General features: G+C 39.6%; 1 protein-coding gene across 1 annotated transcript; it reads left to right on the top strand.

Moving 5' to 3' along the window:
• Positions 1-3,513: 3,513 nt before the first annotated feature.
• On the top strand, positions 3,514-13,826 carry SPATA45 (spermatogenesis associated 45). Its single transcript, XM_045787911.2, has 4 exons — positions 3,514-3,694; positions 4,540-4,627; positions 9,010-9,324; positions 13,709-13,826. The coding sequence occupies exons 3-4, from the start codon at positions 9,048-9,050 to the stop codon at positions 13,726-13,728; spliced, it is 297 nt and encodes a 98-aa protein (XP_045643867.1). The 5' UTR covers positions 3,514-3,694; positions 4,540-4,627; positions 9,010-9,047; the 3' UTR covers positions 13,729-13,826.
• The last annotated feature ends 2,454 nt before the right edge of the window (positions 13,827-16,280 follow it).

Below are 16,280 nucleotides of genomic sequence, written 5' to 3'. Positions count from 1 at the left end.
AACAGCTCAGCTGGTGGCTGATATCCAAGGCCTCAATATAGGAGCTATATTAGAGGCGTTCCCCCTCAAAGTAAATTGGTCTGAGACTGAACCATGTACTCAGAAAGAAGAGCACATGAAAGCCTTTGCCGAATGCTTTATACAAACTTTTCAAAGGCAAACTTTGTTAAATACAGAAGCCCCGGAATTTAGGAATCTTTTAATTTCTGCTTTAGTGGGACATTTTCTCCCTGATATTAAATACTAAATAACAAGGGGCGCCTGGGTGGCACAGCGGTTAAGCGTCTGCCTTCGGCTCAGGGCGTGATCCCGGCGTTCTGGGATCGAGCCCCACATCAGGCTCCTCCGCTATGAGCCTGCTTCTTCCTCTCCCACTCCCCCTGCTTGTGTTCCCTCTCGCTGACTGTCTCTATCTCTGTCGAATAAATAAATAAAATCTTTAAAAATAAATAAATAAATACTAAATAACAAATCCACATGGTCGGTTGGTCAGGGCAACCTCTAAGCATAATAATGGAGGCAGCTACTTAATTCTTTGAAAAGAGCTTGCAGGAAAGCTTGAGAAAAAAACCTCACAACAACAATTCTTGCTTTGCAGCTTGAGTCTTTGGAAAGGTGAAAGCTGACTGAGAGTAATTCAAGGCCCATTCAGAGCTCTCTCTATTCGCCTCCAGGCAATCACCGATATTGCAAGAACCCAGGTTACTGGAAGAGAAATTGTCCTGTACTTAAGACAAAGTAAAGTTTAAGAAGCAATTTCCCTAAATCCCATCACCCTGAGAGAATTTGTTTTTCTCTTGAGGGACAATTACCCCTTAAATGACAGTGTCAGCCAGTCCTCAATCATACCCCAAAGCCCACCATTAACCTTAAAATAGAGGATCGGGAATTGGATTTCTTAATTGACACTCATGTGACTTTCTCTGCCACCTGCTCAGAGGATTTATCTCTACCTATCACCTCTGATTTTAATCAGGGGGGAAATCAAACTAAGCAGGGAGCTCTAATAGATTTCCTCATCCTCCTAAAGGCACTGGCTCAATGAGGCCATAAAGCCTCCAGATTTAAACTTCAATGGGTGCAAACAACTGTTAACGACTTAGGACCCGAGATATCTCAGGGCCTTCAAAAGCTGACTCCCAAACACCTTGAGTCAATTTTCATCCCTGTCCCCAAAACAAGTAAGGGGTTATTATGTAAACTGGGGGTGGGGGGGCTGACTTTTGCAGCCAATGGATTCCTGATTTTGTGGACTTAGTTAAACCTCTGTATGCTCTTCTCCCAGAGACACCGCCCCCCCCCCCCCCCCCCCGCCCAGAACCCATTTCCTGGCCTTTAAAGCCTGGAAATGAATATTGTCAAAAACCCCAACTCTAGGCTTACCTAATTTTAACAAATCTTTACATCTATATTTCCCTAAAAACAATGGCATTGCTACAGCATTCTAGGACAATCTTTTACCTCTCAGATACAACCTATAGCATATTTCTCATGCCAGTTAGACCAGATAGCATTGGGTATGCCCTCATGCTTATGTGCATTGATTGTTTTGGGCTCAAAGTAATGTGCAAGTGAAAGCATCACATCGCGTGGTGGCCTACCCTAAACTCATGACAGCAAACCAGAGCAAGTACAGGAAATGGGGATAGGCTACCTTTGAACGCAGGCTGAAATCTTTACTGGGAGAGTAACCTTTGAGTGAGGGAAAACTGTTGGCTTAAGAATTATTCAAATTGGCTTTCTTATGTGACAAATAATTGCATTGTAAAATAATGATGGAGAATTACTCTTGGATACAACACACTTAACTTTCTGAGTTAATAATCTAATATAACCAATGTACACTTTAGAAAAACTCATAATGCTCGTGTTGGGGTTCAGGGCAGGCTACCCCAAAATATGGTATGTTGGCATCTAGATTATTTTGAATTAAAGTTTCTTAAGAAATAGCCAGTGCAAAAAAGGACACACTGACCCTCCTTTGTCTCCAGAAAGCAAGAAATTAACCTCCCATGTGAATGGTAACCTCCCATGTGAATGGTACCCTCCCTATATCAGGAGGTAAAGACACATCCTTATCATCAGGGATAGAGAATTTAAGGTGAAGAAGCCTATATAAACAAACCTTGTTACTTTTACTAACTGACTACCCCCATCCAAATTCTGTTTAGAATTCCTTACTAGTTGAAGTTCCCAAACATAAGTTTTCTTTATCCTGTCAATTCCTTACTAATTTATTGTTTCTTTGTTTAAAAAAAGCTGCCTGCCTTGGTCATATCTGTAGGGCCTCCGTATGTACAAATCAAATTTGATTCTTTCCTATTATCTGTCTCATGTCAATTTAATTCTTAGACTAGCCCGAAGAAACTTGAGGGTGAAGAAAAAATTTTCCTCCCCAACATTTGCTTTATATACTTTATGGTTTACAAGTCCTTTCATCTGTTATCTCATTTAATCCTCACAATAGCTCTGTACTGATATCAACCCATTTCACAGCTAAGGACACTGAAGCCCATGGATATAGAAATCTTCCTCCAGGTTGCACTCTAAGAAGAGAGGATTTGAATATAGCTCCTAGCCCTCAGGTGCCAGGGTTGTGCCCAGCCAATTAGGTCTTCTGATAAGCCTTTGGGAGCTTCGCTAAAAAACAAAAAACCAACAGTTGCAAAATACCTTCTCATCTTCAGCAGCTGTCCTGAATTAGTCTCAAGGGTTTTTTTTTTTTACCCCCATCTCATCAGAGTTGGGTGGTCTTTTTTTGCTGACCCTTCATATAGTTCTTTAGGGAATTCATTTCTCTGGCATTGTGAACTGCTTTCTTCAATACCAATCTTATTTCTCCTATCACAAATTCCTGTAAAGAGAGAAAGAAATTACGACTTTTGTATTTCTGAAATGTATTTCTGAAGATTTTATTTTTGTGGGAAGCCTCTTCTTCTGAGAAAAAAATATAAATGAATAAAATAATTCCCAAGTAAAATATGAGGTTTTAATAAAATCAATAAAAATAGCTATGATTTACTAAGTACCTACCTTAAACCTTTAAAATCTAAGCTTCAAGGGGGTTGGTACCCATTTGTCCCCAGTATCCAGAACAATACCAGGCACAGAGTACATGTTCAAGGAATATCAGTACATGTAATAATTTGATACCAGGCACAATGTAAAAATGTATATTTCATTTAATTCCAACTCCCTCCCTGCCTCCTACCACATACACACAAACATACAACTTAATGAAATAAATATCTTTATCTCAGATGAAGAAATTGATATTAAGCAAGACTGAGTAGGAGCACCTGGGTGGCTTAGTCAGTTGAGCATCTGTCTTCGGCTCAGGTAATGATCCCTGTGTGCTGGGATTGAGCCCCACATCGGGCTCTCTGCTCAGTGGGAGTCTGTTTCTCCCTCTTCCTGCCATTCCCCCTGCTTGTCCTCTCTCTCTCTCTCTGTCAAATAAGTAAATAAAATCTTAAAAAAAAAAAAAAAAGAGAGAGAAACTGAGTAATTTATTCAAGGATACATGGCTGATAAGTAAATGGTCTAACACTAAAATTTCTCTTAATTAGGGTTCTATGAATAGAACAAAATTGGAATGGCTTAGATCATAATGTTCCATCACCATGGTAACACTTCACTAAGCTGATCCAAACCAGTGGACTTCAAATACGCTTTGGGTTGCTGTACATTAAAGGTAATTTATGATAACATACCTGTAGAAACAATAGTATATTTTCTATATATACATAGTTGATTCTTGTTATTATAGTAGTTACGTTCTGTTAAGTGGCCCCAAACATTGAATTAGCAAATACTCAACAACTGCTCCTAGGGGAAATACAGGGTTAGGTTCTTGTGAGCCTCTGGTCATAACATTTTTGTCAACCAACCAATATGTAACCTTATTTTATGTACGTATCTGTTTAAAGACACATTATTTAATACACACTGTTGATTCATTAACATTGAACTCACACTCAAAAGCACTATAACTCACGCCTGTACAAACCTTATCTAACACATATGAGGCATATTATAGCCTTCTTGCTGCTTAGGAGCACTAGACAGCACTTTAGCACTATACTTGGGGGGTATCCTAACAAATAATGATGCTGAGTAGATCAGGAAAAGGACATGTTTATAGTATGAGAGCTGAAGCAAGAAGGCAGAGTGTCCCCTTATTTGACCTTAGCTGGCAAAATGCACCTCAAGGAGAAGGTCATTTTGTCAATTGCTTTTTACTGGGCACCTACATTATATGAGCTTGAACTCCAATTTTATTGTGAAAGATATGCTGCCTAAGCTTGAGGATTTTCCAGGGAGACAGGAAACAGAAATGGAAAATGGAAACGTTATGCCTGCCAGAGGTGGCAAAATGAAACAGCAGTTCAAGAAAAAATTGTTTTTTTCTCATATCCATTACCTTAAAAAAAATTCTCTTATGCTATTAAAATTCCTAGAAACAAAATAAGGATAGGAGACTTAGATCCCATCTAACATGTTGGATTAGAGGAAAATGGCTTTTCTTGTTTTTCCCAGCCCTAAAATTTTGGGAGCAGACCTAAGTTCAACCTTCACCGGGGAGCCAAGCCCAGCCAGACCTTCAAGCCGGAAGCCAAGTTCTCAGGTGAGTCCAGCCCAGCTCAGGCCAGCACTGAGCATGAGAATAAATGTTTATTGTTTTATGCTGTTGAGTTTTGTGGCATTATTGTGGCAATAACTGCCTGAGACAATTCTTTACCATCTTTTAGAAAATTCTAGTCTTCCTTGGGCTTTGGAAAGGGGGAAGGGGAAGAAAGTTCAAATTCCATTCTCCCTGAAACCATTTCCTTTTGTTCAGTGACAACTATTTTCTGCAAGTACAAATACATGTAAGATTTATGTGTTAGCCAGAGAAATTTGAAATACACCTCTTCTCCTTTTGAGTATCCAGGAATGACAAACCAATGACTCTGGTGGGTTTCCTAAAACAGCATGTGTTCATGTGTGATTTTTGTCACTTCAACGTGTTTCAAAGTGTGCTGTTCAAAGTGTAAATAACCTACAAGTCTAACAACAAACGGACTAATCAAATATATTATTTTAAGTCCATATGAAAGACTATCACAGTGTCATCAAATATTTCGTTTTTATTGTGGATGACATATATGTAATGGCCTGAAAAATTCTCAGGATACAATAGTAAGTGAATAGGAGTCAAGATTTATAAGTAAATGGGGCGCCTGGGTGGTGCAGTCGTTAAGCGTCTGCCTTCGGCTCAGGGCGTGATCCCGACGTTATGGGATCGAGCCCCACATCAGGCTCCTCCGCTGTGAGCCTGCTTCTTCCTCTCCCATTCCCCCTGCTTGTGTTCCCTCTCTCACTGGCTGTCTCTCTCTGTCAAATAAATAAATAAAATCTTTAAAAAATAAAATAAAAAAAGATTTATAAGTAATATACTCTTCATTCATTCAACAAATATTTACTAACCACCTGATATGCATTAAGCAATGTGCTAGGTGCTGATCCCAATTTTATTTAACAGCTTTATTGAGATGTAATTAACATACAATAGACTGTACATGTTTAAAGTATGCACAATTTCGTAAACTTTGCCATATACATACACTCATGAAACAATTACCACAACCAAGATAGTGAACACAGTCATCACCCCCAGAAGTTTACTCACATCCCCTTATAACCCCTGTCTGTTGCCCTTTTCCTCCATCCCTTCCCAGGAATTCCCAGGCAAACGCATATCTGCTATCACAGTAGAGTAGTTCACATTTCCTAGCGTTTTATATGAATGGAATCATATAGTATATATTCTTTCTTGTCTGCCTTTTTTTTTCACTCAGCGTAATTACATTGAGATTCATCCATGTTACTGTGTCTATCAATAATATATTCCTTTTTTATAACTGAGTAGTATCCATTGTATGGATATACCATAATTTGTTTATCCATTCAGCTGTTGATGGATATTTGGGTTGGTAGAACTTTTTGGCTCATAAAAAAGTTGTGACGAACATTCATATATAAATTTTCTTGTGTACAAATAGTTTCTTTGTACACTTGTATAGAGACTTCCACTTTCGTTGGGTAAATACTCAGGAGTAGAACATATGGCAGATATATGTTTAACTTTTTATCTATTGCACTGTTTTCCAAAGTAGTTGTACCGTTTTACATCCTCACTAGCAGTGTCTGAGAGTTCCAGGTCCTCCACATCTTCACCAGCACTTGATTTGGTCAGTCTTTTTAATTTCAGCTATCCTAGTGGTAAGCAGTAGCTCACTGTAGTATTGATTGACATTTCCTTAATGATTGATGATGCTAAACATCTCTTTGTGGGCTGATTTACCATCTATACAACTTCTTTACCACATTGAAAATATAATTTCTCTGTTTAATGGCTTCTATTATTCCTGTTTGAGAAGTCAGCTGTTAGTTCAACTGCCCTTCCTTTTTATTCTCTCATTGCTTTTAAGATTTCCTTTTATTTTTTTTCAAATTCCACCATAATTAAGTGTGGATTAAAAAAAAATCCTTACTGCTATTCTTTGAGCTTCTTGAGTCTATGGAGTGGTATCATGTATCAGTTTTGGATATTTCTCAAATATCTTTTTAAATCTTCTCTCTGCCTCATTTGTGTCCTCTGGATTTCCCATTTCATGTAGGTTTCATGTCCTCCCTGTGTCCTCTGCATATTTAGCTTTTTCATACTTTTTGTCTTTTTTGTCCTATGCTGCATTCAGGATAATGACTTCTTCTTTTTTTTTTTTTTATTTATTTATTCGACAGAGATAGAGACAGCCAGCGAGAGAGGGAACACAAGCAGGGGGAGTGGGAGAGGAAGAAGCAGGCTCATAGTGGAAGAGCCTGATGTGGGGCTCGATCCCATAACACTGGGATCACGCCCTGAGCTGAAGGCAGACGCTTAACCGCTGTGCCACCCAGGCGCCCCTAGGATAATGACTTCTGATTTATCCCCCAGTCTTCTAATTATCTCTTCATCTGAATCCCTATCTTCTGCTAAACCTATATTAATTATTTAATTCTCATTTTTAGAAATTCTTCTTGGCTTCTTGTTTCCTAAAGCTGCAAACTTATTTCCTCATTTCTTTAGCTGCAGTATGTGTAGTTGTTCTATGATTCATCTGATGCTTCTCACATATGTAGATTTCATGGTTTTGTTGCTGCTGTTCTCACTTTGTGATGCCTCATCTACCCTTGTGCTTGATTGGTTATCCTTGGCTGTGTGCTATTTGTTGTCTTTGAGAAAGTACTGTTGGGGATTCCAAGAGGCCTAGGATGAAGTTCTTCCAGAAAAGACTTGTGTTTGCTTCTGTTGGTCACTTGGAGGTACCCCTAGCCTGGAACCCCTTTAGCTAAATTCCTGCTACCACCCTTGCTTCTCAGCTTCATGCTTCTTGCACCATTCTTGCTTTTCAGCTTGACATTTCTTGTAACTGCCCCAGTTGTGAATTTGGGTTGAAAATCCATGAGAGAGTCAGGAAGCACTTATAATTTTTCATGGAGGGATTTTCCCCTAGAGCTGTGCTTAGTGCTAAAGCAACATTCTTCCTGCAAGTTCCTGATGCAATGTGAGTTTCTTTCTTATTCACTCTCACCCTGAGGCGATAAGCCTTTGGATGCCAACTTAATACGGAAAAAGCCTGCTTTAGGCTCTCCACTGCGCATAGGCTTTGGGCTTTGATCTTTCTGTCTCTTGTCCTCTAGGCTAGCGAGATGACTTCTTTAACCTCCAGGATCAGAAAATGTCCTCAGGCAAGCACAGGTTTTGTCTACCTCTCTATGTCCTTGTTCTTGCATTCCTTCATTGAAGACCTGGTATTTTCTAACTCTCTTATCAATTTCATTATTAACAAATTAAAAAAAAATTTTCCCCCAGAATTTTTAGTAGTTTTCACTGGGAGTTATGTCTGAATAATCTAGTCCACCATAGTCATTTAAAAGAAAGTTCTGTTCATTTATATAAAATGTTAATGTGAGATTGTTTTTTTAATGTCTGAGAATAGCCTTTGTGTGTAGAAAGGAATATTTATAGTTACTTGGTTTTCAAATTAATATTGATTTTATAAAATTAAAACATTAAAAACTTTTCTGTCAACCTTTGAGCTCAATATATGATTCTCGTATTCTATGTATAAATTGAACTATTTTTATATATAGATCACACTCATTTTCTCTGAAATTAATGTTCAGTTAACCCAAGTTTAAAAGACTAAACATCTCTAAGTAATTAGTCCATTTACAAACTTAGTTAATACTTTAAATATTTAAATATTTTAAACTTCTTTTGTAAATTTAACATATTTGATTTAAGTACTTCACATTAAATATTTTAAACTTCTTTTGTAAATTTAACATATTTAAGTACTTCACATGTCTGGTAAGACAAATTGATAGCCCTACCAAGTAAAATCTTCCTAAATACTTAACAACACTTTACGTTTTTATGTTCTGCTATAGCTAATTTAATGTCTTTTTCTGTACTTTTTATAATAAAATTCCTTTGGATATTTATTGGGAAAGAAACAGCCAAAATGTTAATGTGATTGTCTCTGGATCAAGAGTGATTTTAGCTTGTCTACCTTATGTTTTTCTGCATTTTCTTAATTTTCTACAATGAATATGTATTATTTATAATGAAAAGATACAAGAGTCCTTTAAAGCAAGAATCAATACATAGCATTAGTTTCCAAAACAAAATATTTTCTCTTACTAAAATCCTCTTTTTTTCTTTATTTAAATTCAATTAGCCAACACATAGTACATCATTAGTTTTTGATGTAGTGTTCAATGTAAAATCCTCTTTTTATTATTTTTTTCCCTGAAGAAACATCAAAAAACAAAAAGATCTTTGGCAACAATAATACAAACAGAGATGTGGGGTGAGGGTCACAGTGGGGGCGGTATTTTACAGGAGGAGAAAGAGGAAGCGACTGAATCCTGGCTGCTGGGTCAAGCAACCGCTGATAGTATTTTGTGGTTTGTTTGCAGGACAGTAAGAATTACTTGATGATTAGTTTGTCAGCATAATGACTGCTAAGAACAGAACCAGCGAAATAATGACAAAGCTCAGAGAAAGCAGACGATGTCTCCTGGAGGAGATAAATGAAAAGCGTGACTCTAACTGCCTTGTGGAAAGAAGCAATCAAGTCAGTTTACTGAGAGTTCAAAAGAGGCATTTCAGTGGTGCCTATATGTCCTCTACTCACGCCCACATCAAAGAATCTGTTCCTGATAGCGGAAGGAGCTCCTGGGTCACATTGGGTCTCCTTGCTCACACGGAGAAAAAGCACTTTCCTGCAAAAAGTAAGTTGGTATGGTAGGAGTCCCACCCGACTGACAGCAGGGATTTATAAGTAAACTTGGGGAGAGTTTCTGGGGTGGAGAGAGTTTCAGGAAGAATCGCTCTGGGATAGTTTAAAGGAAATCTGTCTCAAGTAAAAAGCATCAGTAAAACGAGGTTAGTTGATACAAGATCTAGTATAGACCAGAGATTCTCAGTTTCTTGTGCTTAGAGAATCCCAGACTCCACCTCCAAACGGACTCGTTCAGGAGGCTCTCCTTTGGGTCTCAGAATCTGCATTTTCAGCAGGCTAAGGAGATGCTGAAGCTGACGGCCTGAGAACCACATTTTGAACAAAGTTGTCGATCATTATAATAGATCACAAAAACTCCAGAGACCTCCTCTCACCAATTTGTTGCCTCTGCAAAAATTTCACGTGCAAAACGGAGATACAACAGAAATGATTTTGATGACAAATATCAAACAAGAAGCCCCAAGTCACAATAATAACACGTGGAAGGAGTTTGGCATGGGGGTTTGTGGTGGCGGTGATATTATTTTGCCGAAGGAGGAAGAGAAAGGGTAACTACTCTTGACTGTGAATACTTGTTTCTAAGGCAAGACAGCAACTGGTAGCATTTTGTCATTTATGTAAAAAGAAAAAAGTGCAACTGGATTAAATACAAACAACACATGATTAAGTTAGATCAGAAACAAAAGAATCACTTCTTTGGAGATTTTTCTTTGATGAAGCGGTTATGACTTTTAATTTGCCCCATGCTCTTAGTAAGTGGGATAGAGAGGTGATACGGTGTGGCATGGGAAACTGAGATTCTCCACTGTGCTTCGAAGTTAATCCAACAGCCATGTGGTTATTTTACTCAAAAAATAACTCTTTACAAGGAGGAATGCCTCTAGTGTCCCTAAGTGGATCTGCATAATCTTTTATTCTGCTTGAATTACTTGGAACTAGCTGAATTCAGCCACACTGAGTAGGTTAGTTCTCAGAAGTTTAATGGTGGAGGGTACTACCCACCTTCTCTGACAGACAGAGTTTACCACTTACGTGAATGCACATGGTTTTCTACAGAGTCGAACACATGCAATTTCCATAGCCAGCATTAATGATATCAAGGTTATAAACCAACAATTCTGGAACATTGAAACACACCTTTAAATATTGCAGAAAAGCTCTTCGTTTCTTTTAAGTAAACAGACTCAAACAGAAATTCAACTTTATGACAAGATACAGAATAAGCATAGACCTAATTTAAATGTTATGGTAATTATCATGTAAATACCTGCTTTTTCTTTTTCAGTCTAAATTAGTAATTCTGAAAGGGTGTTCTGGGGAACCCCTGAGTATTCAGGTCTCTTTCAGGGACTCACAAGGTCAGAGCTATTTTCATAATAATGCTGAGATCTTACTTACCTTTCATACTCTCATGGGAGTACAATGGAGTTTTCCAGAAGCAGTACCATGTGCAATCACATCATTCTTCTGACCATTAAATGGAATGTGGGCTTAACCTCTTGAGCTTTACATTTTTTCCCCATTTAAATTTCTAATGTGGTAAATATTGAGAGGTACAACACACATGAGCAAAAATTGGATAGGGTCTTTAATAATTTTTAAGAATATAATAGATCTTGAGACCAAAAAGTTTGAGAACCACTTGTTTGAACAAATGGTAGGTAATTATTGACCCAGTAATGTGTATTCTCAAAAGCTTATTAGAATTTTTTCCCCATTAATCTGTACTTCAAACTTAAGGTCTTTGGTTCAACTTTAATTTTAATTAGATAAATAAAATATAAAAAAAATAATTTTAATTAGGTAAATAAGAGATATTGGGGACTTATTATTGTTTTATTTCCACAAATGGAAAGTATATGGGTATAGAGAAGGGTGCTGACATTCTTTTGAGTATCTACTTTATTCTGAATACTGTTAAGGTTTGAAAAGGTCAACAATAATATCCTTCTGTCCCTGAGTTTACATCCATGGAAAGATTGATGGAGGTAAAAATTGGCTTTGTTACTGGAAAATTGTCTATACTGCAGAAATGGGCTTAAAAGCATTGAAAATTAAACTCAGCCCAAAAGAGAACTTACCACATACCAAACCAAGAGTTCAGCCCTACCACACTAGACTGAAAACAGCTATGAGAGAGTACGTCCTCCCCCGGGAGGCCAGCAGAGGCAAAGAAAAAAAAAAAAAAAAAAAAAAAAACCACCTCATTTGTAAAAATAAGGAGATGGGACATTACTTATAGAATTTGATGAGCGTATTACCCCCACAAACCATCAACAAATATGTATTGAATTGAATGATAAACATCATCAACTGTAAAATCACCTCCTCCTTCTATAAAATGGCCCACTTCTCATTTGCACTTAGTTTTTAGGTGATCTCAGTGAGACACATTGCTGGTCTTCAACTGCTCCAGGACTTGAAACTCTCATCTCTATTCTGCACGTTTCTATTTCTGGCGCTGACCTTTCTCCAGAGTTGGAGACATCTATCCTGTAACACCATACCTGGCGTTCTTTTCCTCTGCAGGGTTGGTCACTCCCTAATGCTCCTTGATGGTAGCTGTTTCCTCTTCACTCTATCCATTCCGTTCCTAGAATGGTGTCTGGCATTAATCAGGCACTCAGAAAATATTCATTTGAGGACTGAATAAATATTGGGACATAGAATGTATTTTTCCAGAAGTAATGGCAAATCTTACCTCATTCCTCTCGAGACCAGGAGCTGTGCCCTTGGGTGATGGCTCACAAACCTAGAGTTTCCCATGGCACGTTTGTTGTTGTAGAAGAATCTTTAGAAATGGGAGAGGATAATAAGGTACATTTTGCTGGACATACACAGTAATTAGAAAGTACTTTACTCTTTTCCTTTGTATATACCCATGTTAGAGGAAGAAACACATTCGTTCAGCAAATTTTTTTTTTTTAAAGATTTTATTTATTTGTTAGACAGAGACAGCCAGTGAGAGAGGGAACACAAGAAGGAGGAGTGGGAGAGGAAGAAGCAGGCTCATAGCGGAGGAGCCTGACGTGGGGCTCGATCCTACAACGCCGGGATCACGCCCTGAGCCGAAGGCAGATGCCCAACCGCTGTGCCACCCAGGCGCCCCCCGTTCAGCAAATTTTTATGGCACTGTTCTACGTGCTTGGCAGTACTGTGATAGATAAAACTCCTGCCTCGTAAAGCTTAGATTTCAGTGGGTACTTGAGTGGAGAGAGGCAGGGAGCTGCAAGTGGGGAACTGCTACGGAGAAACATAAAGCAGTGGGATGGGAGTGAATAGGAACTGCCGGGTGGGGGACGCTCTGCTGTTCATAGAGCTATGGGGTTAGCATCAGGGCATGTGGGGCAACCCAGAACTCCTGCCTTCTTTTTTTCCCCATTATTTTTATTTTACTTTATTACTTTTTCCATCGTGGTAAATATACTCTTTGATCCCCATCACCTATTTGACCCATCCCCCCAGCACTGGTAGCCATATCCTATGACTCTATAGTTGAGTGTCTTTCTTGGTTTGTGTCTCCCTCAGAACTCCTGGCTTCTGGAGGTAGCCCAAATAAACAGGGACAAGGAACAGAATGAGATTAGTCTTAAGTGTCAAGCAGTGGTGAGGCCATGAGTGTTAAAGCTGAGAAAGGTTGGGGACTTTGCTAAAAACACTTGGGGTTCAGGACGCTCCTCTTTGCTTCTATCAATAGGGATGTGAAGACCAGGGAATGGGTTTTCTTAGCTGGAGATCTCCAAGCTCTCTTTTCAGTCTTCCACTTGGAGATGTGGAGGCCAAAGGAGGGGCAGTCTTACTTAAGCATACTAGCCTTAAAAACAGAAACGCAGGTGTCTTGGTTTAGGCTGGTATAACAAACTACAACAGATGGGGTGGCTTAAACAACATGTATTTCTCACAGCTCTGGAGGCTGGAAGTCTGAGATCGGGGTGCCAACATGGTTGGGTGCTTGACGAATGCCCTCTTCCTGGTTTAGAGAGGGCTGTTTTCTTGCTCTGCCGTCACATGGCAGAAAGAGCAAGCTAGCTCTCTGGCCTCTTCTTCTAAGGGTACTAATCCCAGTTATGAGGACTCCACCCTCATGACTTAATGACCTCCCAAGGGCCCCAGCTCTTGACACCATCACACTGTAATTAGGGTTTCAACATAGGAATTGGGGGGAAGGGCACAAACATTCAGTCCATTGCGCTTGGGTTCAAGTTCTGCTTCTGCTATTGACCAGTGTCATGCACTTAGTCACTTGATGTTTCTAAGCCTTTCTTTCTGTATCTGTGAAGCAGCAGTCATCCTCTCTGCCTTCAGGATTATTCTGGAACTATGAAATGTATTATACATTATATAACAACTACTTCTTACTTTTTATTTTTCAGATAATGCCATATTTGGATAAAGTGCATCTCCAGAGACACACAGAAATAAAATCTCTTTGATCCTTCTTCAATGTCTGTCTTATTTACAAATATTAATTATAAAAGAAGCAAAAAAATTATTCACTGGATCACCAAGAAAAAATATTCTTGTCACATAAAACATGTCTTTATTCATTCCATCCCATTATCTAGACTTGGATGTTTTGGAGAGGTTTTGAGTGATTAAAGATAGTTTCAAAGATGAATGACCCAAAAGTTCACTTTACAGCAACCTTCTCTTTTGCAAGCTCTTTTTAAATTTTGTTTGTTTGTTTGTTTGTTTAAGTAATCTCTACACCCAGCATGGGGCTCGAACCCACAACCCCAGACCAAGAGTCTCATCCTCTTCCAACTGAACCAGCCAGGTGCCCCTAACTTAGAATGTTTACATAGCTTGTTTCTGAAATTAGTAGAATGTGTCCACCAATCCCACTAGTCAAGTTTAAGACTAAAATTTCTCCAAGTTAACAGTTGTTTCTATTGCTTAATTGCATTAACTTACTCTGTTAAAGCTATGATTTTGATAACTTGAAGAAGTACATACTTAAGAAGGTAATATAAGGTGCCTATAGAGACTTTCGTTCTATTTCATTGCCCGTCCCCAAAGTGGGCATTGCCGGAATCATCTCATGGCCAAACCCCATTTGGCTACCATCACCTCTGTGTCATCGTTTCCCAGATAGCAGGCTATTTTTCAATTTTAACCTGGCGTGTGTTCCTTGTTGTAGTCTGAGGTCATAGCCTATTCCATTTGGTAAGCCAAGCACTGCCTGGCTTCTTGGCATATGTCTTTACATCAGTGAAATATTCACCTTGTATTTAATTGCCCTTTGCTTCCACGGAAAGCTCAGATTCATAAGCCGGAGCATTTTCATATTAGAAGGGATATGGATCATTCAACTGGCCTAAAATCCTCCTTCAGCTAGGACTGCACAAGTGCCCAGTATGGATAAGATTCATTAACTCGGAGGGTATGTTAAAAAAAAAAAAAAAGACCCAAAACTAATTTTTTGCTTCTCAAAAAGGCAAACACCTAGTGTCAAGAGCTAGGAAGGTTAACCCACCACAGCTTCAGGAGCTTTGACAGAAGGCAGAAAACTAGCTCTGAGGCAAAGGACTTTATTTCTCCGAGCACAGCAAGCAGCACAAGCCTCATGTTTAGGTGGGTCCCCCTTGCCCTCCCCTCACCCCTCTATGGCAATATGGAACCTTCCAGATAGATGCCACACACACTGAGGTTTTGCCTCACACCCGAGGACCCCTGAGCTTAAGAAACCCGACCTTTATTCTGCTGGATAGTAAATAAGCCAGCCCTCTGTTCCAGTGAGAGACATCATTTCTGCCATCCAAGGTCCTTGGCTACAAACATCCTTGAAGAGAGTCTGGAACAAAAGCTGTCAGTGCCTGGGCTCCCAAGACGCACAGAAATGTGAGAGCTCTATGGAGAATTACCTCCAACACCAAGCAGCACAAATAAAAGACCCTCAGATGCAACATCATTCTCGGGTTCATTCTAAGATGAATCCTGGGGAATAAACACATAGTGAATGAATGTCCAGTTATGGACTATGTAACAATCCTCCCAACCTCATCTCTTGGTAATCCCCTCCTACCTTCTCCTCCAGGTTTTTTTTTGTTTGTTTTTTTTTTTTTTAATTTTTTTTTTTAAAGATTTTATTTATTTATTTGACAGAGAGAGAGACAGCCAGCTAGAGAGGGAACACAAGCAGGGGAGTGGGAGAGGAAGAAGCAGGCTCATAGCGGAGGAGCCTGATGTGGGGCTCGATCCCATAACGCCGGGATCACGCCCTGAGCCGAAGGCAGACGCTTAACCGCTCTGCCACCCAGGCACCCCTCCTCCAGGTTTTAAGGAACTATTTGCGGTTCTCTGCCTTATTCTGTTATCCTCCCTTCACTTGGCTCACTTTAGTTTAAATACCACCTTCTCCTGGAAACCTTCCCTCCCCCGGGCCCTTTTCCTAACAGGTGTTTCCACATCCTCCTCCTCTATACACCGTATGACAGCCAAGGGCTAAAACCAGAAACCCAAACATCACAAAACCATATGTATTTTGGACTCTGACTCTACTGATGGGGTTTTGGAATACAGGTGAGGTTCAGTGGGGTGGGGTCTGGAGCTGATGACCAAGAAACAATTCTTGAGACTCTTTGGTGCAAAAAGGTGGTTTTTTTTTTTAAAGCACAGGGACAGGACCCGTGGGCAGGAAGAGCTGCTGCACCGGGGTCTGGAGGAGTGGTGATTATATACTGGGGGCTTGTCGGAAGTACGGGAAAGGGAGGTTTCAAAAGAACTTTCATCTGCTAAAGAGAACCGACCTACAAGATACCTACGAGACACCAGAGGTCTTGCCATTGTCAAGTTAAGGTTGTTTTCCCCTCTAGCAAGGTATTAATATTAAGATAGTTGGGAGATTCCTGGAAGTGTCACACATGTCCCACCCAGGAGTGGGGGCGGGGGGAGGTTGCAGGATGGCCGCTTGTGCTTTGTCTTCAGCTAGCCTTCTGCGCCCTC

Source organism: Ursus americanus, chromosome 2 (assembly GCF_024610735.1).
Source record: "Ursus americanus isolate L20-20 chromosome 2, mUrsAme1.1.p, whole genome shotgun sequence".
Classification (NCBI taxonomy): Eukaryota; Metazoa; Chordata; class Mammalia; order Carnivora; family Ursidae; genus Ursus; species Ursus americanus.
This window is presented reverse-complemented; position numbering and strand designations above follow the sequence as displayed.

What these genes read in the sequence shown, in the direction of transcription:
- SPATA45 (XM_045787911.2), top strand. Translation starts at nt 9,048, where the DNA reads ATGACTGCTAAGAACAGAACCAGCGAAATAATGACAAAGCTCAGAGAA. An exon ending in AAAGCACTTTCCTGCAAAAA is followed by an intron (nt 9,325 to 13,708) that starts GTAAGTTGGTAT and finishes TTTATTTTTCAG; the next exon opens with ATAATGCCATATTTGGATAA.